Below are 22,405 nucleotides of genomic sequence, written 5' to 3'. Positions count from 1 at the left end.
ATCAAGAATATTATTCATTTACCTGGCTGATACGTTGGTGGTAAAAGAAACACATTCATTAATGAATGTAAGAGGAGTTGTCCCAGTGATATCTTCCCACTGTGCAGGAGTTGTACCACCTGGGGGCAGACATGAATATATGAAGCGCTCATTAGTTGTCAGTATAATAATACACCACAAAGAAAGAACAGAGACATACAGTATCTTGATAACATTTGTGTACCACACTCATGTCAAACATTTTCACTAATGCAGCATTATCATATTTATGCCTATGACAATTAATATTAAAAACTACAACAGTATTACCTACTATAGCATTAATCTTTTACATCAAGACAATGTTTAGAGCAGAAAATTGCTCCCCATCTAATGCTGACATATGAGAGGGCACTTTTAATGCTGTACATGAGGAGGATAGGAGATAAATATGGGATCATATTGAAATGCTTCACTAGACATCATCAACCTGCATATAAGGAGCATGGTGTGAAATACAGTACCAGTGCTAATAAAATATGTCCATGGTTCACATACGAACATTATAAAAATCTATTAAAATGGACAATAGAAACTAACAGGATAGGTGCATGATAGCCGCTGGCATTAGTTTGAACAAGTTTGTTAACAGACCATAGTTATCAATGAGTGAGAAGTAACAGTAAGTTATGTCGCTATATTGCTACTTACCAGTAATACTGCATAGTAATCTTAAGGTGGGTGTGTCACCTCCATACCCATTAAGCATTGCCTCACTTGAGGTTTTGGGTACAGGAATGGTCATTGTTATTGGCTTATGGAATTTCCTTCTTCTGGGTTCTAACGTTACAATAGGACTGAATGAAGCTTTGTTACCCAATATCTTCTTTACAAGTTCACCATGCATTGGCTGAGCCTATATTCATAAAGCAAACATATATAAATATGTGAGCGAATTGTGCTTCTTAAGGTATTTAGAGCATTTACGGTAAAAAAAAAAATCACAATACATTAAAAAATAATTTGAGTACAAACAAATTCATATAATGCCTTCAATCTTCATTACACAGGATACTTTTTTTAATTTGTCAATTTGAACCATAATTAAAAAAGTCATTTAAATCTACTTTTGCTTAAACGCATTGTACTTTAGAAATTTAAAAATGTGACATACCTGTATTTGATGTTTACAGGTTAATTTGTAAAAATGCCTGTTATACAAATTAGTAAGGTATAAAACTGCATTTTTTCATTTAAACAGTTTAATCTTATACTACAAACTCATACCTGGAGGCCTACGCGAATTCTCTTAGTAAGAGCACCTTCTGGGAAGACTGCTTGGACTTGAGGAACAACAGTACTGCTCAAAACACCTCCTTCAGGTCCAATCAGATTGTTATCCTGTTTAACACGTGATACCACTGCAAAATACTGCGGGAAATCACGCGTGATAATACGACAAATTCTCTTCTTTTCCAGTTCCTCAGGGGAGTCAAGCTCTAAAAACAAACAAACAGTATTGCTTTTCACTTAAGTACACATACAAAGCAAAAGGTACTCTCTTTCTTAAAGAGACATTATACACTAGATTTTTCTTTGCATAAATGTTTTGTATATGATCCATTTATATAGCCTATACAGTTTTGTGCGGTTTTTTTTTTGCTTATTTTTAAATATATAGTTTTGCTTATTTTTAAATAACTTTGCGCTGATTTTCAGACTCCTAACCAAGCCCAAAGTTTTAGCGCTGCGGAATCTGTTGGCGCTCTACAAATAACCGATAATAATAATAATGTATACCTACTCCAGCTTGCTCCTGTTTGTGTAAAGAGTCTTTTCATATGCAGAGGAAGGGGGTAGTGTCTGCTATTTTTGCTATAGAGTATGTCAATATATTAAAAAGTCCTTAAAATCAGTCACTAAATACCTTCATCCATTCCATTAAGAATCTCATTGAGCTCATCCTCTGTGAATTCACAAAAATGCTCCTTCCAACTGTCGCCAGTCTCACTGCGTAGTATTACAAGCTCCCGTTCTTTTCCTCGCAGAGCCGCAAAATGAGGTATTTCAACAATCACAGGCCTTAAGTAATAGTTAAACAACATTTATGATTTTGGGAAACAAATTATTTCGTTCTGGGGCAAAGTAACCTGGAATTTCATTATTCGACAAAGGTAAGCAGATGGGTGATACCTTAAACAAAATTATAATTTTGCATCAAATGGTAGATTAAGCTGCTTAATATTTATAATGGTTACCAAAAGGAGTGCAAGACAGCCTACCTCCGACAGCATCAAAATTACATTTTGGGAAATTGTGAAAACGTGTATTCATTACTTTTCATTTAATCAAATCTATTATTTTTTCCTTTTTCATTTATTTGCATACACTTTTAAATTTAGTAGTCTCTTTAATTACATTGTTTAGTTTAAATTCCAGGTTTCTCTGTCACAGGGTGGGCAAAAGTAAAAAACATATACTTATAAAATCACATGCTCAAGCAAAAATTAACGACAAAGAATACACAAAGGCAAGAAAACACACATACTGTACCACTAAAAACAAAAACCGCAAATCACAAGGATTAAAATATTTCATCAGGCTACATCTGCTTTTTAAACAAAACAAAAAAAATAACAAAAATCACATGGACAAGTTCACAATATCAATCACTTAGAGAAAATTAAACAATAGTGAAGAACAAAGGGACAAATAAGGGGAGACCGGCATCCATCAACTTGATCTTAAGGCTCTCCTACCCAAGGAATTTGGTCCCAGGAGGTCCCAGTTGAAGGATTCGACTGACCAAGCTTTCTCCCTCATTTAGAGGGGGAGGAGCCGTAGGAAGGTGAAGTTTACTGAGTACATCCAAAGCAGCATTGAAAGAAAAAACATAGGTAAGAGTAATTTCAGCTTGTTTAGATTTGAAAAGCCAGAATGTGGGGCTCAGTTCAGAAAAGGTCTATACTAGATTACAGAATGTCTAATGGAAAAAAAGCTAAATACAATAAATATAGATTATTTCCCACAAGAAGACTCACTGGGAAACCAACATTATTAATAGGAACTAGGGTTCTAATAAGTGCTTAATCTCAATTAGGGTTTTATTTTTAGATTTTAAAAAAAGGAAAAATAAAGGCCAAGCATTAGAGGAAATGGGTTGAGAAATATTTAAGATATAAACATAGCACCCAAATAAACAACAATTATGAAATATGGACAAAACTGTGGTAAACAACGTTATCTTTTGTTTTTGTGGGTTGACCCTTGAATTATGTACAGACAATATATATAGATTGTCCAAAAAAAAAAAAAAAAAAAATTGTGGGTTAAAAAAATGCTCCTTTTCATATTTTAAGTAAATGTGATATAGCAGAAAATAAATATGCTAGACTTTAATAGAGAGGGGGGAAAAAATCTGCTAAAGAGCCTGCAACAACAAGTAAAGCTGTTGAACACAATCAAATCATAAAGTATATGGCCCACATTATTGTGACGAGGTAGCAGTAGTTAGAGTATAAAGTATTCTGTAAAGCCACAGTGGCTTAAACCAACATTCTAATGAAAAAAATGACATGTTCTAATTTATTACTGATCTTTGCCTACTGCATTGCAGCTTCAGAGTAGGATACAGCCTGGGATCAATCAGGAGCGGCAGTAAGAGATAGTTGCTGATCATCATCCATTTTCTGCTTAAGAGCTGCAATGCTTCTGTCTTTCTATGTGTGTAACCCATTTTTATGGGTTAAAGACATAAGATAGGGTTGGTAATGCAAAAATGGCAATGAATTACAACAGGCCATTTGTTCACTAGAGTGTACATATGGAATACCAAAGACATTTTTAATTTGTTGACATTAAAGGGATAACACCTTTTTCTCTTGTTAAGTGTATCCAGTCCACGGATCATCCATTACTTATGGGATACATTCTCCTTCCCAACAGGAAGCTGCAAGAGTCCACCCACAGCAAAGCTGCTATATAGCTCCTCCCCTAACTGCCATTACCATTCTCTTGCAAGTCTCAACATAGATAGGAGGTCGTGAGAGGCTGTGGTTTTTTATACTTAGTTTATTTCTTCAATCAAAAGTTTGTTATTTTTAACGGAGTGTGCTGTTTATCTCAGGCAGTATTTGGAAGAAGAATCTGCCTGCGTTTTTTCTATGATCTTAGCAGACGTAACTAAGATCCAGTTGCTGTTCTCACACATTCTGAGGAGTAAGGTACTTCAGAGGGGGAATGGCGTGCAGGTTTTCCTGCAAATAAGGTATGTGCAGTAAAATATTTTTCTAAGGAATGGAATTGACTAAGAAAATACTGCTGATACCGAAGTAATGTAAGTACAGCCTTTAAATGCAGTGAAAGCGACTGGTACCAGGCTGATTGATAGAGATATATGCTAAGGTATGTGCAGTAATATATTTTTCTAAGGAATGGAATTGACTAAGAAAATACTGCTGATACCGAAGTAATGTAAGTAAAGCCTTAAATGCAGTGATAGCGACTGGATCAGGCTTATTAATAGACATACATACTCTTATAAGAATGTGTTTTAAAACGTTTGCTGGCATGTTTAATCGTTTTTTAACATATGTTTGGTGATAAAACTTATTGGGGCCTAATTTTTCCACATGGCTGGCTTAAATTTTGCATAGAAACAGTTATAGGGAAGGTAATCCACAGCTCAGCTGTGGCAGTTTTGTTGTGTCTGTTTAAAAAAATGTTGTTTTTTTTTTTAAATCTGTTTTTTGCATTAAGGGGTTAATCATCCATTTGCAAGTGGGTGCAATGCTCTGTTAACTTATTACATGTACTTTAAAAATTTCGTTTGATTTACTGCCTTTTTTCACTGTTTTTCAAATTTTGACAAAATTTGTTTCTCTTAAAGGCACAGTAACGTTTGTTATATTTGCTTGTTAACTTGATTTAAAGTGTTTTCCAAGCTTACTAGTCTCTTTATTAGTTCTAACATGTCTAACATAGAGGAGGCTCTGTGTTTATTATGTTTAAAGCCATGGTGGAACCCCATTTTAGAATGTGTACCAGATGTACTGATTTCATGTTAAACAATAAAGATCATTTTTTGTATTTAAAAACATTATCACCAGAGGATTCTGTCGAGGGGGAAGTTATGCCGACTAACTCTCCCCACGTGTCAGACCCTTTGACTCCCGCTTTAGGGACTCACGCTCAAATGGCGCCAAGTACATCAAGGGCACCCATAGCGTTTATTTTACCAGAGGATTTTGTCGAGGGGGAAGTTATGCCGACTAAGTCTCCCCACGTGTCAGACCCTTTGACTCCCGCTCCAGGGACTCACGCTCAAATGGCGCCAAGTATATCAATGGCGCCCATAGCGTTTATTTTACAAGACATGGCAAAGGTTGTGTATAATACACTGGCAGCAGTATTAGTCAGACTACCTGAAATTAAAGGAAAGCAAAACAGCTCTGGGGGTAGATACAGAGCATACAGACGCTTTAAGAACCATGTCTGATACTACCTCACAATATGCTTAGTCTGTGGGTGATATTTGTGACTCAGGGAAGATGATTTAACCTGATTCTGATATTTCTACATTTAAAATTTATGCTTGAGAACCTCCACTTGTTGCTCAGGGAAGCTTTAGCTGCTCTGAATGAATGTGTACAATCGCAGTGCCAGAGAAATTGTGTAGACTGGATAAATAATATGCAGTGCCGGTGTGTACTTATGTTTTTCCAATACCTAAAGAGGTTTACTAAAATTTTTCATAAGGAATGGGATAGACCAGGTGTGCCGTTCTCTTCCCCTCCTATTTTTTAGAAGAATGTTTTCTAATAGTTGCCACCACACGGGACTTATGGCAGACAGTTCCTAAGGTGGAGAGAAGAGTTTCTACTCTAGCTAAGCGTACCACTACCTCTGGCGAGGACTGTTGTGCTTTTTTAGATCCAATGGATAAAAAATGTTTATTCAACAAGGTTTTATCCTGCAGCCCCTTGCACGCATTGCTCCTGTCACTGCTGCTGCGGCGTTCTGGTTTGAGTCTCTTGATGAGGCTTTACAGGCTCCATTGGATGAATATATTTGACAAGCTTAGAGCACTTAAGCTAGCCAATTCCTTTGTTTTCTGATGCCTTTGTTCCTTTGACTAGACTAACGGCTAAGAATTCTGTTTTTTACTATACTGGCGCGCAGAGCGCTATGGCTTATATCATGGTCAGCTGTCGTGACTTTAATAAATAAGCTACTTAACTTCCCTTCAAGGGGCAGACCCTATTCAGGCCTAGTTTGAAGGAGATTATTACTTATATCACTGGAGGAAAAGATCATGCCCTTCCTCAGGACAGGTCCAAATCAAGGGACAAAAAAGGCCTAATTTTCATGCCTTTCGAAAATTCAAGGCAGGTGTGGCATCAACTTCCTCTAAGGCAAAATAAGAGGGAACTTTTGCTCAGTCCAAGGCGGTCTGGAGACAACCGGACCTGGAACAAAGATAAGCAGGTCAAGGAGCCTGCTGCTGCCTCTAAAACAGCATGAGGAACGGACCCCTATCTGGTAACGGATCCTATAGGGGGCAGACTTCATTCTTCGCCCAGGCGTGGGCAAGAGATGCCCAGGATCCCTGGGCATTGGAAATTATACCCCAGAGATATCTTCTGGATTTCAAAGCTTTCCCCCCCAAAAAAGGGGAGTTTTTGCCTTTCACTTTTATCTGCAAACCAGATAAAGAAAGAGACATTCTTGCATTGTGTACGTGACCCATTCAGTTCCAATAGAGGAACAGGGACACAGTTTTCCTCAAATCGGTTTGTGGTTCCCAAGGAAAGGAAACCTTCAGACCTATTTTGGATCTAAAAGATCTTAAACAAATTCTTTAGAATTCTATCATTTAAGATGGAAACTATTCGTACCATCTTAACTATGATCCAGGGCATTGGAAATTATACCCCAGAGATATCTTCTGGATTTCAAAGCTTTCCCCCCCAAAAAAGGGGAGTTTTTGCCTTTCACTTTTATCTGCAAACCAGATAAAGAAAGAGACATTCTTGCATTGTGTACGTGACCCATTCAGTTCCAATAGAGGAACAGGGACACAGTTTTCCTCAAATCGGTTTGTGGTTCCCAAGGAAAGGAAACCTTCAGACCTATTTTGGATCTAAAAGATCTTAAACAAATTCTTTAGAATTCTATCATTTAAGATGGAAACTATTCGTACCATCTTAACTATGATCCAGGAGAGTCAATAGAGGACTACAATGGATTTGAAGGATGCTTATCCTCACATTACGATGCATAAAGATCACCATCGGTTTTTCATGTTTGCCTTTCTAGACAGGCATTACCAGTTTGTAGCTCTTTCCTTTGGGTTAACTACAGCCCCTAGAATCTTTATGGAGGTTCTGGGGTCACTTTGGCGGTCCTTAGGTCACGGGGCATAGAAGTGGCCCCTTATTTAGACGACATCCTGATACAGGCGTCAAACATCCAAGTTGCCAAGTCTCATACGGACGTAGTACTGGCATTTCTGAGATCGCATGGGTGGAAAGTGAACAAGGAAAGAGTTCTCTATCCCCAATATCAAGGGTTTCCCTCCTAGGGATTCTGATAGATTTTGTAGAAATTAAAATTTACCTGACGGAGTCCAGGTTGTCAAAGTTTCTAAATTTCTGCCGTGTTCTTCATTCCATCCGCGCCCTTTGGTGGCTCAGTACATGAATGTAATCGGCTTAATGGTAGCGGCAAGGGACATAGTACCGTTTGCACGCCTACATTTCAGACCACTGCAACTATGCATGCTCAGCCAGAGGAACGGGGATTACACAGATGTTCTCCTGTTAAATCCGGACCAAGAAACCAGAGATTCTCTTCTCTGGTGACTATCTCGGGTCCATCTGTCCAAGGGTATGACCTTCCGCAGGTCAGATGGGACAATTGTTACAACAGATGCCAGCCTTTTAGGTTGGGATACAGTCTGGAACTCCCTGAAGGCTCAGGGATAGTGGACTCAGGAGAAGACCCTCCTTCTAATGAATATTCTGGAACTGGGAGCGATATTCCATGCTCTTCAGACTTGGCCTCAGTTAGCAACTCTGAGGTACATCATATTTCAGTCGGACAATATCACGACTGTGGCTTACATCAACCATCAAGGGGGAACAGAAGTTCCCTAGCAATGTTAGAAGTCTTAAAATAATTCACTGGACAGAGACTCACTCTTGTCTAAAAGCTATCCCTATCCCAGTTGTTGAGAACTGGGAGGCAGATTTTCTAAGTCGTCAGACTTTTCATCCGGGGGAGTGGGAATTCCCTCCGGAGGGGTTTTCACAAGATCAAGCAGGAGAGTGCTTTGGTGCTTTTGACAGCGCCTGCGTGGCCACGCAGGACCTGGTATGCAGATCTGGTGGACATGTCATCCTTTCCACCACGGTCTCTGCTTCTGAGACAGGACCCTCTACCTCAGGGTCTTTTCAACCATCTAAATATAACTAATCTGAGATGGACTGCCTGGAGACAGAACGCTTGATGTTATCAAAGCATGGCTTCTCCGAGTCAGTAATTGATACCTTAATACAGGCATAAAAGCCTGTCTCTAGGAAAATTTAACATAAGATATGGTGTAAATATCTTATTGTTATGAATCCAAGGGTTACTCATGGAGTAAAGTCTGGATTCCCAGGATATTATCTTTTCTCCAAGATGATTTTGAGAAAAGGGTTGTCAGCTAGTTCTTTAAAAGGACAGATTTCTACTCTGTCTATTCTTTTGCACAAGCGTCTGGCAGGTATTCTAGACGTTCAGGCATTTGGTCAGGCTTTGGTTAGAACCAAGCCTGTGGTTAAAAATGTTGCTCCGCCATGGAGCTTAAAGCTGGTTCTTAAGGTTCTTCAAGGAGTTCCATTTGAACCTTTTCATTCCATAGATATCAAACTTCTATCTTGGAAAGTTCCTTTTTGGTAGCTATTTCCTCGGCTCATAGAGTCTCCGAGTTATCTGCGTTGCAATGTGATTCTCCTTATCTGGTTCTCCGTACGGATAAGGTAGTCCTGTGTACCAACCTGGGTTTTTACCTAAGGTGGTATCTAACAAGAATATCACTCAAGAGATTGTTGTTCCATTCTTGTATCCTAATCCTTCTTCAAAGAAGGAACGTCTATTACACAATTTGGACGTGGTTCGTGTTTTAAAGTTTTACTTACAAGCTACTACAGATTTTCATCAAACATTCACCTTGTTTGTTGTCTATTCTGGACAGAGGAGAGGTCAAAGGACTTCAGCAACCTCTCTGTCTTTTTGGTTAAAAAGCATAATTCATTTAGCTTATGAGACTGCTGGACAGCAGCCTCCTGAAGGGATTACAGCTCATTCTACTAGAGCTGTGGTTTTCACTTGGGCCTTTTTTAAATGTGGCTTCTGTTGAACAGATTACAAGACGGAGTCTTGGTCTGCGTTTCATACTTTTTCAAATTTAACAAATTTGATACCTTGCTTCTTCGGAGGCTATTTTTGGGAGAAAGGGTTTTTTACAGGCAGTGGTAACTTCCGTTTAAGTACCTGCCTTGTCCCTCCCATCATCCGTGTACTTTAGCTTTGGTATTGGTATCCCATAAGTAATGGATGATCCGTGGACTGGATACACTTAACAAGAGAAAACATAATTTATGCTTACCTGATAAATTTATTTCTCTTGAAGTGTATCCAGTCCACGGCCCGCCCTGTCACTTTAAGGCAGGTAATTTTTCCATTAAACTACAGTCACCACTGCACCCTATGGTTTTCCTTTCTCTGCATGTTTTCGGTCGAATGACTGGTAATGGCAGTTAGGGGAGGAGCTATATAGCAGCTTTGCTGTGGGTGGACTCTTGCAGCTTCCTGTTGGGAAGGAGAATGTATCCCATAAGTAATGGATGATCCGTGGACTGGATACACTACAAGAGAAATAAATTTATCAGGTAAGCATAAATTATGTTATTACCCATTCCTCAATTTTGCATAACCAACATTGTTATATTAAAGGGACACTGAACCCAAATTTTTTCTTTCATGATTCAGATAGAGCATGCAATTTTAAGCAATTTTCTAATTTACTTCTATTATCAATTTTAATTTGTTCTCTTGCTATCTTTATTTGAAAAAGAAGGCATCTCAGCTAAGGAGCCAGCAAATGTTTGCTTCAGGACCCTGGACAGCACTTGTTTATTGGTGCTGACCAATCAGCAAGGACAACCCAGGTTGTTCACCAAAAATGGGCCGGCATCTAAACTTACATTCTTGCTTTTCAAATAAACATACCAAGAGAATGAAGAAAATTTGATAATAGGAGTAAATTAGAAAGTTGCTTAAAAATGCATGCTCTATGTGAATCACGAAAGAAAATTTTTGAGTACAGTGTCCCTTTAATATACATTTTACCTCTGTGATTACCTTGTATCTAAGCATCTTCTGACAGCCCCCTGATCACATGACTTTATTTATTATATATTGACTTTCATTTTAGACAATTAGTGCAGTGTCTGCCACAACCACAGCACAGTGTTATTTATCTATATGGCTCACATGAAGTAGCTGTCTATAGTGGCTTAGAAACAGGCAGAAAATTAGAGGTTTAAATGTTATAAAGTATTTTAATATATCAATGTTGGTTTGACAAAGTTGAGAAACGGGTAGTAAAAGCGTTATCTATCTTTTTAAACAATAACTATTCTGGTGTAGCATGTCCCTTTAACATGGACATTTTGACTTACACAAGAACTGTCATCATGATAGCAACATGTAAAAATATTGATAAAACTTACTATTGTTTAGAGGAAAATTAAACATAAAAGTGTATTAATATTGTTCGCAGTAATCGTGTAAGCCAAAACACAATACATATATTTAACTAAGTAAAGAAAAATGTTTTTATACATATTATACATTATGAAAGTATTCCCATCAATTATAAAGATTTAGCTTAGAACACAATATAAACTTTAGTAAAAAAACGTGTCTGTACAAAGGTTCTGTAAAAAAGTTACCAAACAAATTAAATGAGATAGTATTGTATTATAATATTGCAGAGCCGAGATAATTTCATGATGCGCATCATTTTTATATTTGTTTGGTAAAAAAAAATAGATGGATTGTTTTTTTTTATAAAAGAAGGTATAAAAAGCAGCAGAGTATCACTTACCCAAGGAACTGAGCCCCTGAAGGGCCAACTTCTATAAGACGACTGGCTAGGCCTTCTCCTTCTACCATGGGTGGCATGGTTGCCAATCGATGGCGTTTGACCAAGCGACACGTCACTCGTGTTGGAGCAGTACATTTTCTAGGTGGAATTATTATTCTCAGACCATTGTGTCGACAGCCTCTCATAGCACCCCCGCGAGCATCAACCATGAAACTAACAAGGAAACTAAATAAAAAGAAATGTCAAATATTAATGCGGGACAATAAACAAATGATATATAACAATATGCGTTACACATTAATTGTTCTAGATCAGCCATTGCCAACTTAAAAGCCTCAAAGGCACAAAATAATAGATTTACCTGAACTCATTTAGAAAATGTATAAAACACACTTTTACTGAAGCGCCATAGATAAAGTTGTTTACATCTGTCCTAAATCATTACATAGTTCCATGTCAATTATTCCATTAATATGACATTCTGTACATATTTGCTTTTAAAGCAGCTGTTTTCTGACTATGGCCTCGCTTCCATTGAGTCGTTAAAAATGGAGCCGTAAGCTACCGAAGCGGCCGACAGCTAAAAGTAATTTACGGCTGCATTTTAGTACCAGGTTTCCATTGAAAAGATTAGCGTGTTGCGCGCAGTCGCTCTTTTCGTGTAGCTGTAAGTTAACGTTGTGTTAACGCTTCCATCTGACGTCGGATTTCTTGAAAATCAATTAGTTGCTAAGGTAACCCGACCTTACGCTATAGAATTTACGTTTAACGTCCGTGCTTCTTACCTGTGATCGCCTCTCAAGAAAAATAAAAAAAAACGTATCCATATTTTTAATAATCAAATACTATTTTCTAATATAATTATATTTAACACTTCATAAATATAAGTAATATTTCTTGCTGCCCTAGGCATAGGTCTAGTTTGCATTCTGTAGATATGTTCTTGCATATATTATTATATTTAAATATATACTGATATTTCTATTAGAATATAAGTTCAACTATTTCTATACATGAGACAACAATAAATATTACTTATAACAATTTATTTCTACATTAAAACACTTACATTATTTGCAAGTTTTATAATTTCAATAGAAAATAGGTCTCAAAAAGCACAATTTTCCTCTTTTACACCTAGTTGAGCTGGGGGTAATATATCTCAATGTATCGACAGCCTCCGACAATGTATTAACGGTTAGCGCTTTCATTGGAAACCTGGTATAATTTATCGATTAACGGCTTCTATTACTTTCTATGGGACGCAAAAATCTTTTCGGCAGCCGAAGTTCGGCAGCCGATATTGAGGTATAACGCGCCATTGGAAACAGTCGTTAAACGCTATTGCTTTCGACAGCATATTTAACGGTTTGCGAGTGCACGCAAACTGAATTACGACTCAATGGAAGCGAGGCCTATGTTGTTAAATTTCACAGTAATTTAATTCTGTTTAATAAACTCTTTGTTAAAGACCTCCATGTTGGACACAAAAAGGAAAATGAAAGCATAACTATAAAATGAAAAAAAAAAAAACAATTTAAATAATAATTTGTTTAACTGTGCAAAAATGCTGTAAAAATTTAAATTGATATTCAAACTAAAATATTTTCAGTAATGTAAATTCCTTTCGTTTGGTTATTATTATTATTTTTATTATTATTATTAATTAATTTGAGCCACTTTAACCATTTCTCTGCCATAAGAATACCTTGACGTTAAAAATTGAAACTGCTGCTTTAAACGCATTACATTTTAAAGGAACATATACAAACAAAAAATCCAGTCAACATGCTGTCAAAAGAACATTAAGCAAACAGCATACATATCAATGCGTAGCAGCTGTAAAACTAATATATCATTTTCCAAAGGTATAAAGAGGAATATGCAGCATGCTTTTAAGGCACAGTCAGGTGGTGAATGTTTTTAAACATTTATATATTCTTATACTACTCACAACATTTCTTGAATTGTTGCAAATTAATTAAAATACAATTATAAACACTCTAATAGTGTTAACACTGATTATTAGCTCTAAAGTATATGTCTTTTGTTTTCAAAATAGTTGGCACTCTCAGCTATGTTATGAGAAACTAGTAATAAAATCAGTGGGTGAACCAGAAATCCTCCAGTTCTTTAGTGTTTGAACGTTTTCTACCAGCACTTACAGGAAACACAACGTATCATATTATTTTAAAGTGAATGTAAATTTTGATGATAAAGTGTCCGTTTTTTTTTTAAATTTGATTAAAAACAGGGGCACTTTAATTCATCCAAATTTACATTTCCCTCCTGTTGTGAAAAAAAACTTACCTTTTAATCTTAACAGCAGCTCCAGCTTCCTCCACCCCTTGCAAAGCCTCTTCCTGGGTATAAAATGAGAAATCCGGCTTCCTCCAATCACAGCGTTAAATCAGACTCTGATTCCCCCCGGGGGGGGGAGCCGTGATTGGAGGATGACCTATCCATAATTTTTGACATCAGAAATGGCTTGCGGCGACTGGACGAAGCTGGAGCTGCTGTCAAGTTTAAAATTTAAGTTTTTTTTCACAACAGGAGTGAAATGTAAATTTTGATGAATTAAAGTGCCCCTGTTTTTAATCGAATTTTTAAAAACCGGGCACTTTAGCATCAAAATTTACATTCACTTTAAACACAGTAAGAATGGGAGAAACCAATATGTATAAATAAAGTAACAGATCATTAATACTGTAGTTTGGCTATAATATCTACTCTAATCTGCCATCTTGGGGTAAATCTTTAGTTAATTTCTGCAAACTGATGACTTCATGCTGGGGTTATATAAGGTTATTGTTCTGCTTCTTTAAAAACCTTTACATATTTCTACAAATTTTTATGCAACAAAGAAATGTCAGGGGAAGTTAACCCAGCTACTTAGTTTATAAGCAGGTAGTCAACCAAAAGCACAATGACCTCAGGAGAGAAAAAAATAAAAAAAATTACATCTGGGCTGCACATTCCAAGGAGAATGTTCAAATCTTCTCAAGCTGGCGGTAACACTACATCAACTAAGAAACTTCATTAGGCACAACTGCAGGAAAAAAAACTATTGTCCTGTAAAATTCTGAATTCAGCTTGAGATGAGAACTTTCTCAAACGACTTTATTACATGTTCAAACCACCAAAAATTCTAGGGCATCCAACAAGGATTTAAAGATATATTTGAATGATACCAAGTATGATTATCTCAGTAAAGTATTTTACCTGTGGTCAAAAAAGGAGATAGTAAAAGAACTTAACAAATGTACTAGACCTTTTACTTTGCAAAATTAGTTCATGATTTTAGAGATGATTAAGCTGAATATTCCTAAACTATAAGCCTTGTCTGTGTGAGCTAGTTGTAATTGGACAAATAATACAGCAAGGCTTTCCAGTAAAAATAAATCTCAATGGAAGTGACAGCCAATGTCAGAAGTTTGTTTTACCAAACAAATAAAAAAAGGAATTAATAGTGCTATATAGCAGTGTCTCATTCAGTTTACAAAACAATGGAAGATACATTTAACCACTGGAATTAAGTCTCTCCTGCCTACCTGCTTACAGTATTTGTATCTGAGGTTAGTGGCATGTTAAGATGCATAATAAATTAAAGCTCTGTTAAGATGGTATCAATGGTTTATTTTTAAAAACATTAAGGTAGAGTTAAGCCGAGCCTCAATATTTAGGGTAGAATAGAACGAGAGTTGGATCTACTTTCAAGACTTAATTATTTTAAGCAAATTCAAAGATGTTGGCTGAGGTAAACAAATATATGAAAATCAACTGACTTATATAGAATAGGCTTGTGCAGCTTAAAGCCTTGTGGAAACAATAAAAACCTCTATTACATTTTATCTGAACCTCCACTTTTTAGCTTGTGCAATGTTAAAGGGAAGGTACAGTAAAAATTAAATGTTCATGATTCAGATAGAGCATGCAATTTTAAGCAATTTTCTAATTTATTCCTATTATCAATTTTTCTTCGTTCTCTTGATATCTTTATTTTAAAAAGCTGGAATGTAAGCTTAGAAGCCAGCCCAATTTTGGTTCAGCACCTGGATAGCGTTTGCTGAATAGTGTCTAAATGTAGCCATCCAATCAGCAAGCGCTACCCAGGTGCTGAATAAAAAATGGGCCGACTCCTAGACTTACTTTCCAGCTTTTTTAAATAAAGATACCAAGAGAACAAAGAAAAATTGATAATGGGAGTAAATTAGAAAGTTGCTTAAAATTGCATGCTTTGTCTGAATTATGGAAGTTTATTTTTGACTAGACTATCCCTTTAAATGCCAACAGTGTATGCTGTCGGCTTTGATAAATCTACTTCTGTTTAGTAGAATACCTTCATAGGCATATTATACCTATGTTTATAGCGCTGCAGAATCTGTTGTCATTCTACAAATAACTGATACTTATAATAAGTCATTAGAGCATATCATTTTAACCCCCTTTGAGGGGGTTAAACACACAGTAGTACAGGGTCGAAAGTCTTAAAATGACATGCGCTAACAAATCAGAGCATGTAATTTTTCAATTATTATGGCCCTTTAATGCAGTTTGTGTCTGAAGTAGGGAGGAAATTTCAGCACTTTGATCTTACAAAAGCAGGATTCATCTTCAAGCAGGAAATGTGTACTGATGGTATTTTAAGAGAGATCTTGTATGTTTGTAGGTCTGCACATAAACTCAGGCAGATTACTGCTTCAAGCACATACTGTCATTTGTGCAAGCCTGCACAGTAGAATGAATCTTGGTAAAGCATGGATCTTATGAATGCTTAAAAATGTCAAATACATACGTTTTTATGCTGAGTAGGGATGGGCACTGAGTAGGGATGGGCACTGAGTAGGGATGTCACTTTTGAATTGTGACATTGAAATGTGACATTCGAATTTGAATATTACATTTATAAAACACAGTTGTAGACTAGAAATACTATTTTGAATATAAATGCTACATTCAAATTCGAATGTAACATTCGAACTTGAATATTACATTTATACAACATAGTTGTAGACTAGAAATACTATTTCGAATTTGAATGTAACATTCGAATTCGAATGTCACATTCAAATTCGAATATTACATTTAAAAAACACAGTATTAGACTAGAAATACTATTTCGAATTCGAATGTGACAGTCGAATTAAAATATTACATTTCAAAATTGAATGAATACATAGCTAAACATTCTATAATTCGAACAAATATTTTCGAATTTTATTGAAAAATTAGAAAAAAAAATTGAAAAAAGAATGTTAGAATGTTATAGAAACATTAAAAATTTGATTTGTACAAACGCATGTATCAAAATTCGTTTTAAATTTCAAATTTTTAGAAACATTCGCCCATCCCTAATGCTGAGTAGACTTATTTCTAAAACTAACACACAGTGCTAAAAGTGAAAACAAATTATTTTGTTACTCATATAAAAAGTTTAGATACCGCTGCTTTAGAGTAACTGCCTTGCTTCTCATTCGGCAGCTAGTGCCTAATCACATCATTGCATTGTGATTGACATCTGCTGAGACCAATCAGGCTCAACCAGTGAGCTGCAATCAGGAACTGTGCTTAGAAGTGACAAGCTTGCTGCAGGAAGGTCCTACTTAAAAGTAGTTAGAAAAAAATAAATAAAAAAGCAGAGAATGTTGCAAGTTTCCAACATCAGCTCTCACCAGATGAGTAAGCCTCCAGGAATGAGCAAATAAACAAGCAAACATTTTTTTTTTCTGTAGTAGCCTATAGAGTAGTAGATCATATCCATAATACATAAGAAAAGATCCTACAGAAATAGCTAGTGTCATTTTTCTATTATACACATTAAATGAACACTAAACATGTTAGTTTAAATGAGTTAATATATTTATGGGTAGAATTATCACAAGATCAATACTATTTACACAAACCATAGGATAAAAATAGCATCTGCTATCTTTTGTGTAGCTTTCCTTCCGTGGCACAGTGCACCCAAAATGTTTATGTAATAACTTCTACTGAATAAACCCTAAAACATTAAAATAAATAATTGACAACCAGTCAGTTTTTGCATTTGTTACACCTCTTTACTGTATTAAAGGGACAGTAAAGTCAAAATTAAACACATGGATTGGAAAGATTATGACGTTATAAACAACTTTCCTATTTACTTCTATTATCAATTTTGTTTAGTTCCCTTGGTATCATGTGTTAAAGGGTAATCTTGGAGTGCCCGTAATCCTGATATTGGTGAATTTCAACAACCTCCCATGCAAGCTTATAAAAGGAATACAAACCTAAGGGATACTTTAATTAAAGCTGATATAGGTGCAGGTAAATCTGTCCAATTTTTTATTTCTAAGAAGAACGTAGGTTGTTTCCCTTGCTTGGGTTGTGTCCATTGTAGTTCTATTATTAAAAGTCCATATTTTTTGCACCCTCTGGCTACAAATATTACTATCATGATCGCTTTACATGCAATGCCCAGTTTGTGGTTTATATGATCAAATGCCCATGTGGATGTGTCTATATTGGAGAGACCACCACACATATATGGGATCGTATGAGTGAACACAAGAGCAATATTTGCTGTAAAGTAACAACTGCTCCTGTGGCTTGTCATTTCCTAACAGAGGGTCATCAAATTAGTTAGTTACGTTTCCATGTAATTTAACAAATGAATGTTCCAAGAAGAGGTGGTAATAGGGAGCTACTATCAAAACAGGAAACTTATTGGATTTTTCAACTTGAAACATTAGAAACTAAGGGTATGAACAGAGAAATTAATTGGTCTGTTTTTTATTAATATCAGCAGCAGATATTATTTAATGATTTTTTTAGTTACTTTAATATATTGAAGTGTGGGTGGTCTCTCGTCCATTATGATATTGCATGTTGTTACACTGTTAAAAAATCTAAACTGTATTTTTCTCTTTGCTTCATTTATATATATATTTTTTTTAACCTTTCTAACCACTAGAGGTCGCTATGTTGTAAGATTAAAAATGTATTTTGTACATAAAGAGTTAAAGCAGACATGCCACTATAAAGGTAACCAAGGTTAAGACACCTTTATCACATAACTAAGGGCTGTGTCCCCAAAACATTGTGTTTGCTTGGATCTTATCCTATGTAAGCAATAAAAGTTATATTTAGCCACCAATCAGCAAGAGCTACCCAGGCGCTGAACCAAAAATGGGCCTGCTCCAAAGCTTACATTTCTGCTTCTCAAATAAAGATACCAAAAGAACGAAGAAAAATTGATACTAGGAGTAAATTAAAAAGTTGCTTAAAATTGCCTGCTATATCTGAATCATGAAAGAATAAATTTGGGTTTAGTGTCCCTTCAATGTCTCTTTGAGTTGACCAGCGTGTGTGTCCTGTACATGTAATGTAACTACTTCCTAATAAGTGGAATCTAAAAATAGTTTTTTATAATATTTTACAAACTAAATCCAAAAAAAGGAATTGGCAATTGGGTGAGTCACTGCATAAAAAGTTACTCCATGGCCCAGTTGTTTCCAGTTACCAAGAAAGAAGATGTGGGAATAACTAACTCCATAGTGATTTAACAGATATGTTGTCTTGTAGGAGGTAGTTGGACCTGAGAGCCTGAGATAAAATTAAAAAGTTGTGTAGCAAAAAACAAAAAAAAACTTTGCAATACAATTTCATAATTGTTTGTGTTCCATTCTCCTACAATTCTAAAAAAGACAGATATAAAACAGGTAATAAAGAGAGTGTGCAAACAAGGCTGCCTGGAGAACCTGTTTGATATCTACTTGCTTATTTTATATCTGTCCCTAATTATATCATAATAATAAAAATAGATAAAGGGGAGAACAAGTATCAACATGGCAGCACCCATTACTTAATGTAAGTTAAAGTACTTAACAAGGGCTAAATGTACAGAGCAGTGGATGTTGCTTCTAAACTCTTTTCGGGACAGGCTTGCTCATGCAATCCTGCTTTCTACAATGTAATAACTGACCGCTGCTTCTTACCCTCTCCACCATCTCTAAGGTGGTGGAGATAAAACACACTGAACCTGTACCATACAGGGTGATTGACAAGTCGCACAAGAGTAGGGGACGATATTGCACAAGGAAGTCCTTGTTCAATAGTACATCTGGATACCGGATGTATAGTATCCACTGCCCATTCACTGTAAAGGTGGGTGGATAGGTTTCAAAGTCGGGAACCTTGTCTGCCCGCGCTTTAGTTCAAGGGGCCCTAAACCTTTACATCTATATCTTCAAATATAAATAAGCAATAAAATTTAAAAATTACATCTACAGTCCATGCTCGGACTAATCTTTGCTTTCAATACATCATGATATCTAATATTTATTGAGTGTTCAATATCCCTTTAAGAAACACTGCTTTAAATATCTGTTTTATGTGTTTTAAACTTGGGTTTACGTGACACTTTTTAACATTTACCTTAATGCACTGTAAATTATGTTTGCACACAATTATACATTTCATGGAATATGAGCATTTAAGAAATACACCATTATACTGTATTGAAGAATCTCCTCAATACAGCATTTTAAGGTAGATGTCCCCACATATTCAACAGATGGTATCTGTGTATGAGAATAGTTACATTTAACAACACAGTAATGCAGTTGTAAAGTCAATTACACAAAGAAAATTATGGTTAACTTAAAATAAATTAAAACTGACTGGGCTTTTTCTTTTAATTTTTACCAATATTTCTCAGGTTTCCAAAACAATATAGATAGAATAGCAGTATTTTTTTTTTTAAAAATTACTTAATTTTAAAATTGTGACCAAATTTGCTGAATATGGGGGTTTGGGACCTTAAAATATAAAAAAATTGCATGACAATTAAATATAATATCATTAAATCTCATTTAATAAAATGAAGATTCAATTCAATACCATTCAATAAAACACATTACATACAACAAATAGATGCAAGGCAAGCATTCTCAAAAAGAAATGCAATTGGATTTCAAAATCAAATCAGGGTGCTGCAGTGCTTCATGACTAATTATAAAAATAGATCTATGGTACATTGAATAACTGTAGTTGGAACCTAAAAGTACTGTTACAAAGACATATCATAAATGACACTTATGCCCACTTTCTTTAACTTTATAATAATTAACCAATTTATCTGCCAACAAGTGTTGTTCATAACTTTCCATGACGTTTTCAAATGCCATTTGAAAACTTTACAACATCCTACTTGTTATAAGGTTTTTAGATGCATTTGTAGAACTATAACACTCTTTATGTAATTCAGGGGGAAGGGGCAGTGTCAACTAGTATTCCAATGAGTAAGAAAATACTAGCATCCTTTCACAGGGTTTTTGGACTTTTCAAATATAACAACGTGAACTTTTTGAAAACCTATTTTTGTCTTTTGAAGTGTTTTCTCACTTTTTTAATGTTTAAGTTCTTGCATATTCCTAGTTTGCATGTTATTTTTTTATTTTAATAATAATATGAATTATAAAATTAGTTGAAATTATTTGAAGCCATTATTTTTGCAAATTTCATATATTTTCAGTGAAAAATGTATTTGTGTTAGACAGTTCTCATCAATACTGAACTAATCAGTGTTTTACGTTTGCTTTGAAAACATACCTTTTTCCTATAGAAAGGTCTCTGAAACTCCTTGTTATATCTCCATCTTAGAGCTTCTCATGTGATTTTATCTTTGCTATGTTTAACTACATTTTTGCTGTTATATTTTAATTTAGATGGTTTTCTAATTTAAAGTTAGTTCTTCTTATAGACTGGAAGCTAAAAATCACCCAATTTTTACTCCATGTTTTCTTCTACAAACTATATCATATTAACATATGATTCATAAATAATTCATTTTAAAGCCTTTTTTACATTTATTTTATTTTTCTTAAATGTAACAGAATGTTTAAGTGTGATAAAAAATACTTTGCAATATACTTTCATTATTTTGTGTCTACTTTTACTGTAATTTAACTCTGAAAAAATGTGGGCTTTCTAATTCCTACAGTTTCTAAAAAGTAATGGGAGCACCATGTTAAAAGGTTTGCCTTAGCTAATCTCTATACGGAGGACAATTAGAGGCAGATAGAGTGCATGCTTTAAAGGGATGTTAAACAGTCTGCTTCATTGTAGTAATAAAAAAAGCACTAAGCTGTGTCTTATACTTAATAGAAATCATTGCAATATGTAGTATTCGTCTATTTAAATTGGGTTTACCTTTTATTTCTTTCCCCCCCCCTAAATTTTTGCAGTGTCCTTTACTTCCTGTCACAGCCTGACAAGGAGGAGGGGGCCTCTGCAGGAAGCTTTATCTTAGCCTAAAGTCATTAAAGGGACACTGTACCCAAAAATTTTCTTTTGTGATTCAGATTGAGCATGAAATTTTAAGCAACTTTCTAATTTACTCCTATTATCAAATTTTCTTCATTCTCTTGGTATCTTTATTTGAAATGCAAGAATGTAAGTTTAGATGCCGGGCCATTTTTGGTGAACAACCTGGGTTGTCCTTGCTAGATAAATTCATCCACCAATAAAAAAGTGCTGTCCAGAGTACTGAAACCAAAGAAAAGCTTAGATGCCTTCTTTTTCAAATAATGATAGCAAGAGAACAAAGAAAAATTGATAATAGGAGTAAATTAGAAAGTTGCTTAAAATTGCATGCTCTTTCTTAATTACAAAAGAAAAAATTTGGGTTCAGTGTCCCTTTAAATGTCTAGGCTGGTTACTATTACGTGAATAGACTAGATAACAGGGATTCAGACATGCTCATGCCTAAATCAGTCAGAATCTAACCCAAGTTTCAAAGATGTCAGCTCCCATATCATACTGGGCGCAGGGCTACACTGAGAATTTCTAAGTGCTCATTATGCAAGAAAGCAAGTAAGTTGTTTGCTTTTTTATGTTTATTTTGAAAATATTTGAATGTTAAATGTTATTTAATGCATTTTAACCCTTTCCTAGCGTGACTTCAGTATACAAAGTTTGGATGTAAACAAATAAGTAAAAATTTTAATCACACGATTGTTCATGCAATCAGGCTAATTCAATTATGGGATCAAGTCAGGTGAGAGTGCCTATGATGCTAGGCACGCCCTCCAGCCCGTGATCCCATTTAAGAAGCGGCTATGGCTTCAGGACAGCCAAAAGGCTAGGACGTTCCATGATGTCCTAATGCGCTAAAGCCCAGCACGCGTAGGATGGCATGGCATGTCGTAAAAGCAGGAAGGGGTTAAACATTAACTGTTTGAATACTTTATCTGTCTTTAAGTGTCCATAGCAAAATATTAAATAAAGGAA

General features: G+C 35.5%; 1 protein-coding gene across 20 annotated transcripts in view; it reads right to left on the bottom strand.

Annotated features, from left to right (window-relative positions):
* The window catches only part of ANK2 (ankyrin 2), a 469,556-nt gene that overhangs the window by 122,381 nt on the left and 324,770 nt on the right, over positions 1 to 22,405 (bottom strand). For 11 of the 20 annotated variants that reach the window (XM_053703568.1, XM_053703565.1, XM_053703570.1 and 8 more), the window contains 6 exons: positions 11,135 to 11,359; positions 2,739 to 2,837; positions 1,907 to 2,061; positions 1,267 to 1,478; positions 691 to 895; positions 23 to 119 (listed from right to left, as the gene is read on the bottom strand). In XM_053703568.1, the coding sequence (XP_053559543.1) occupies positions 23 to 119; positions 691 to 895; positions 1,267 to 1,478; positions 1,907 to 2,061; positions 2,739 to 2,837; positions 11,135 to 11,359 (993 nt within the window). The remainder of the gene's footprint in view (positions 1 to 22; positions 120 to 690; positions 896 to 1,266; positions 1,479 to 1,906; positions 2,062 to 2,738; positions 2,838 to 11,134; positions 11,360 to 22,405) is intronic. The other 9 variants (XM_053703580.1, XM_053703571.1, XM_053703575.1 and 6 more) reach the window with 1 other exon arrangement.

This window comes from Bombina bombina, chromosome 2, assembly GCF_027579735.1.
Source record: "Bombina bombina isolate aBomBom1 chromosome 2, aBomBom1.pri, whole genome shotgun sequence".
NCBI classification, from domain to species: Eukaryota; Metazoa; Chordata; class Amphibia; order Anura; family Bombinatoridae; genus Bombina; species Bombina bombina.
The sequence above is the reverse complement of the archived record's forward strand: the minus strand, read 5'-3'. Positions and strand labels throughout refer to the sequence as shown.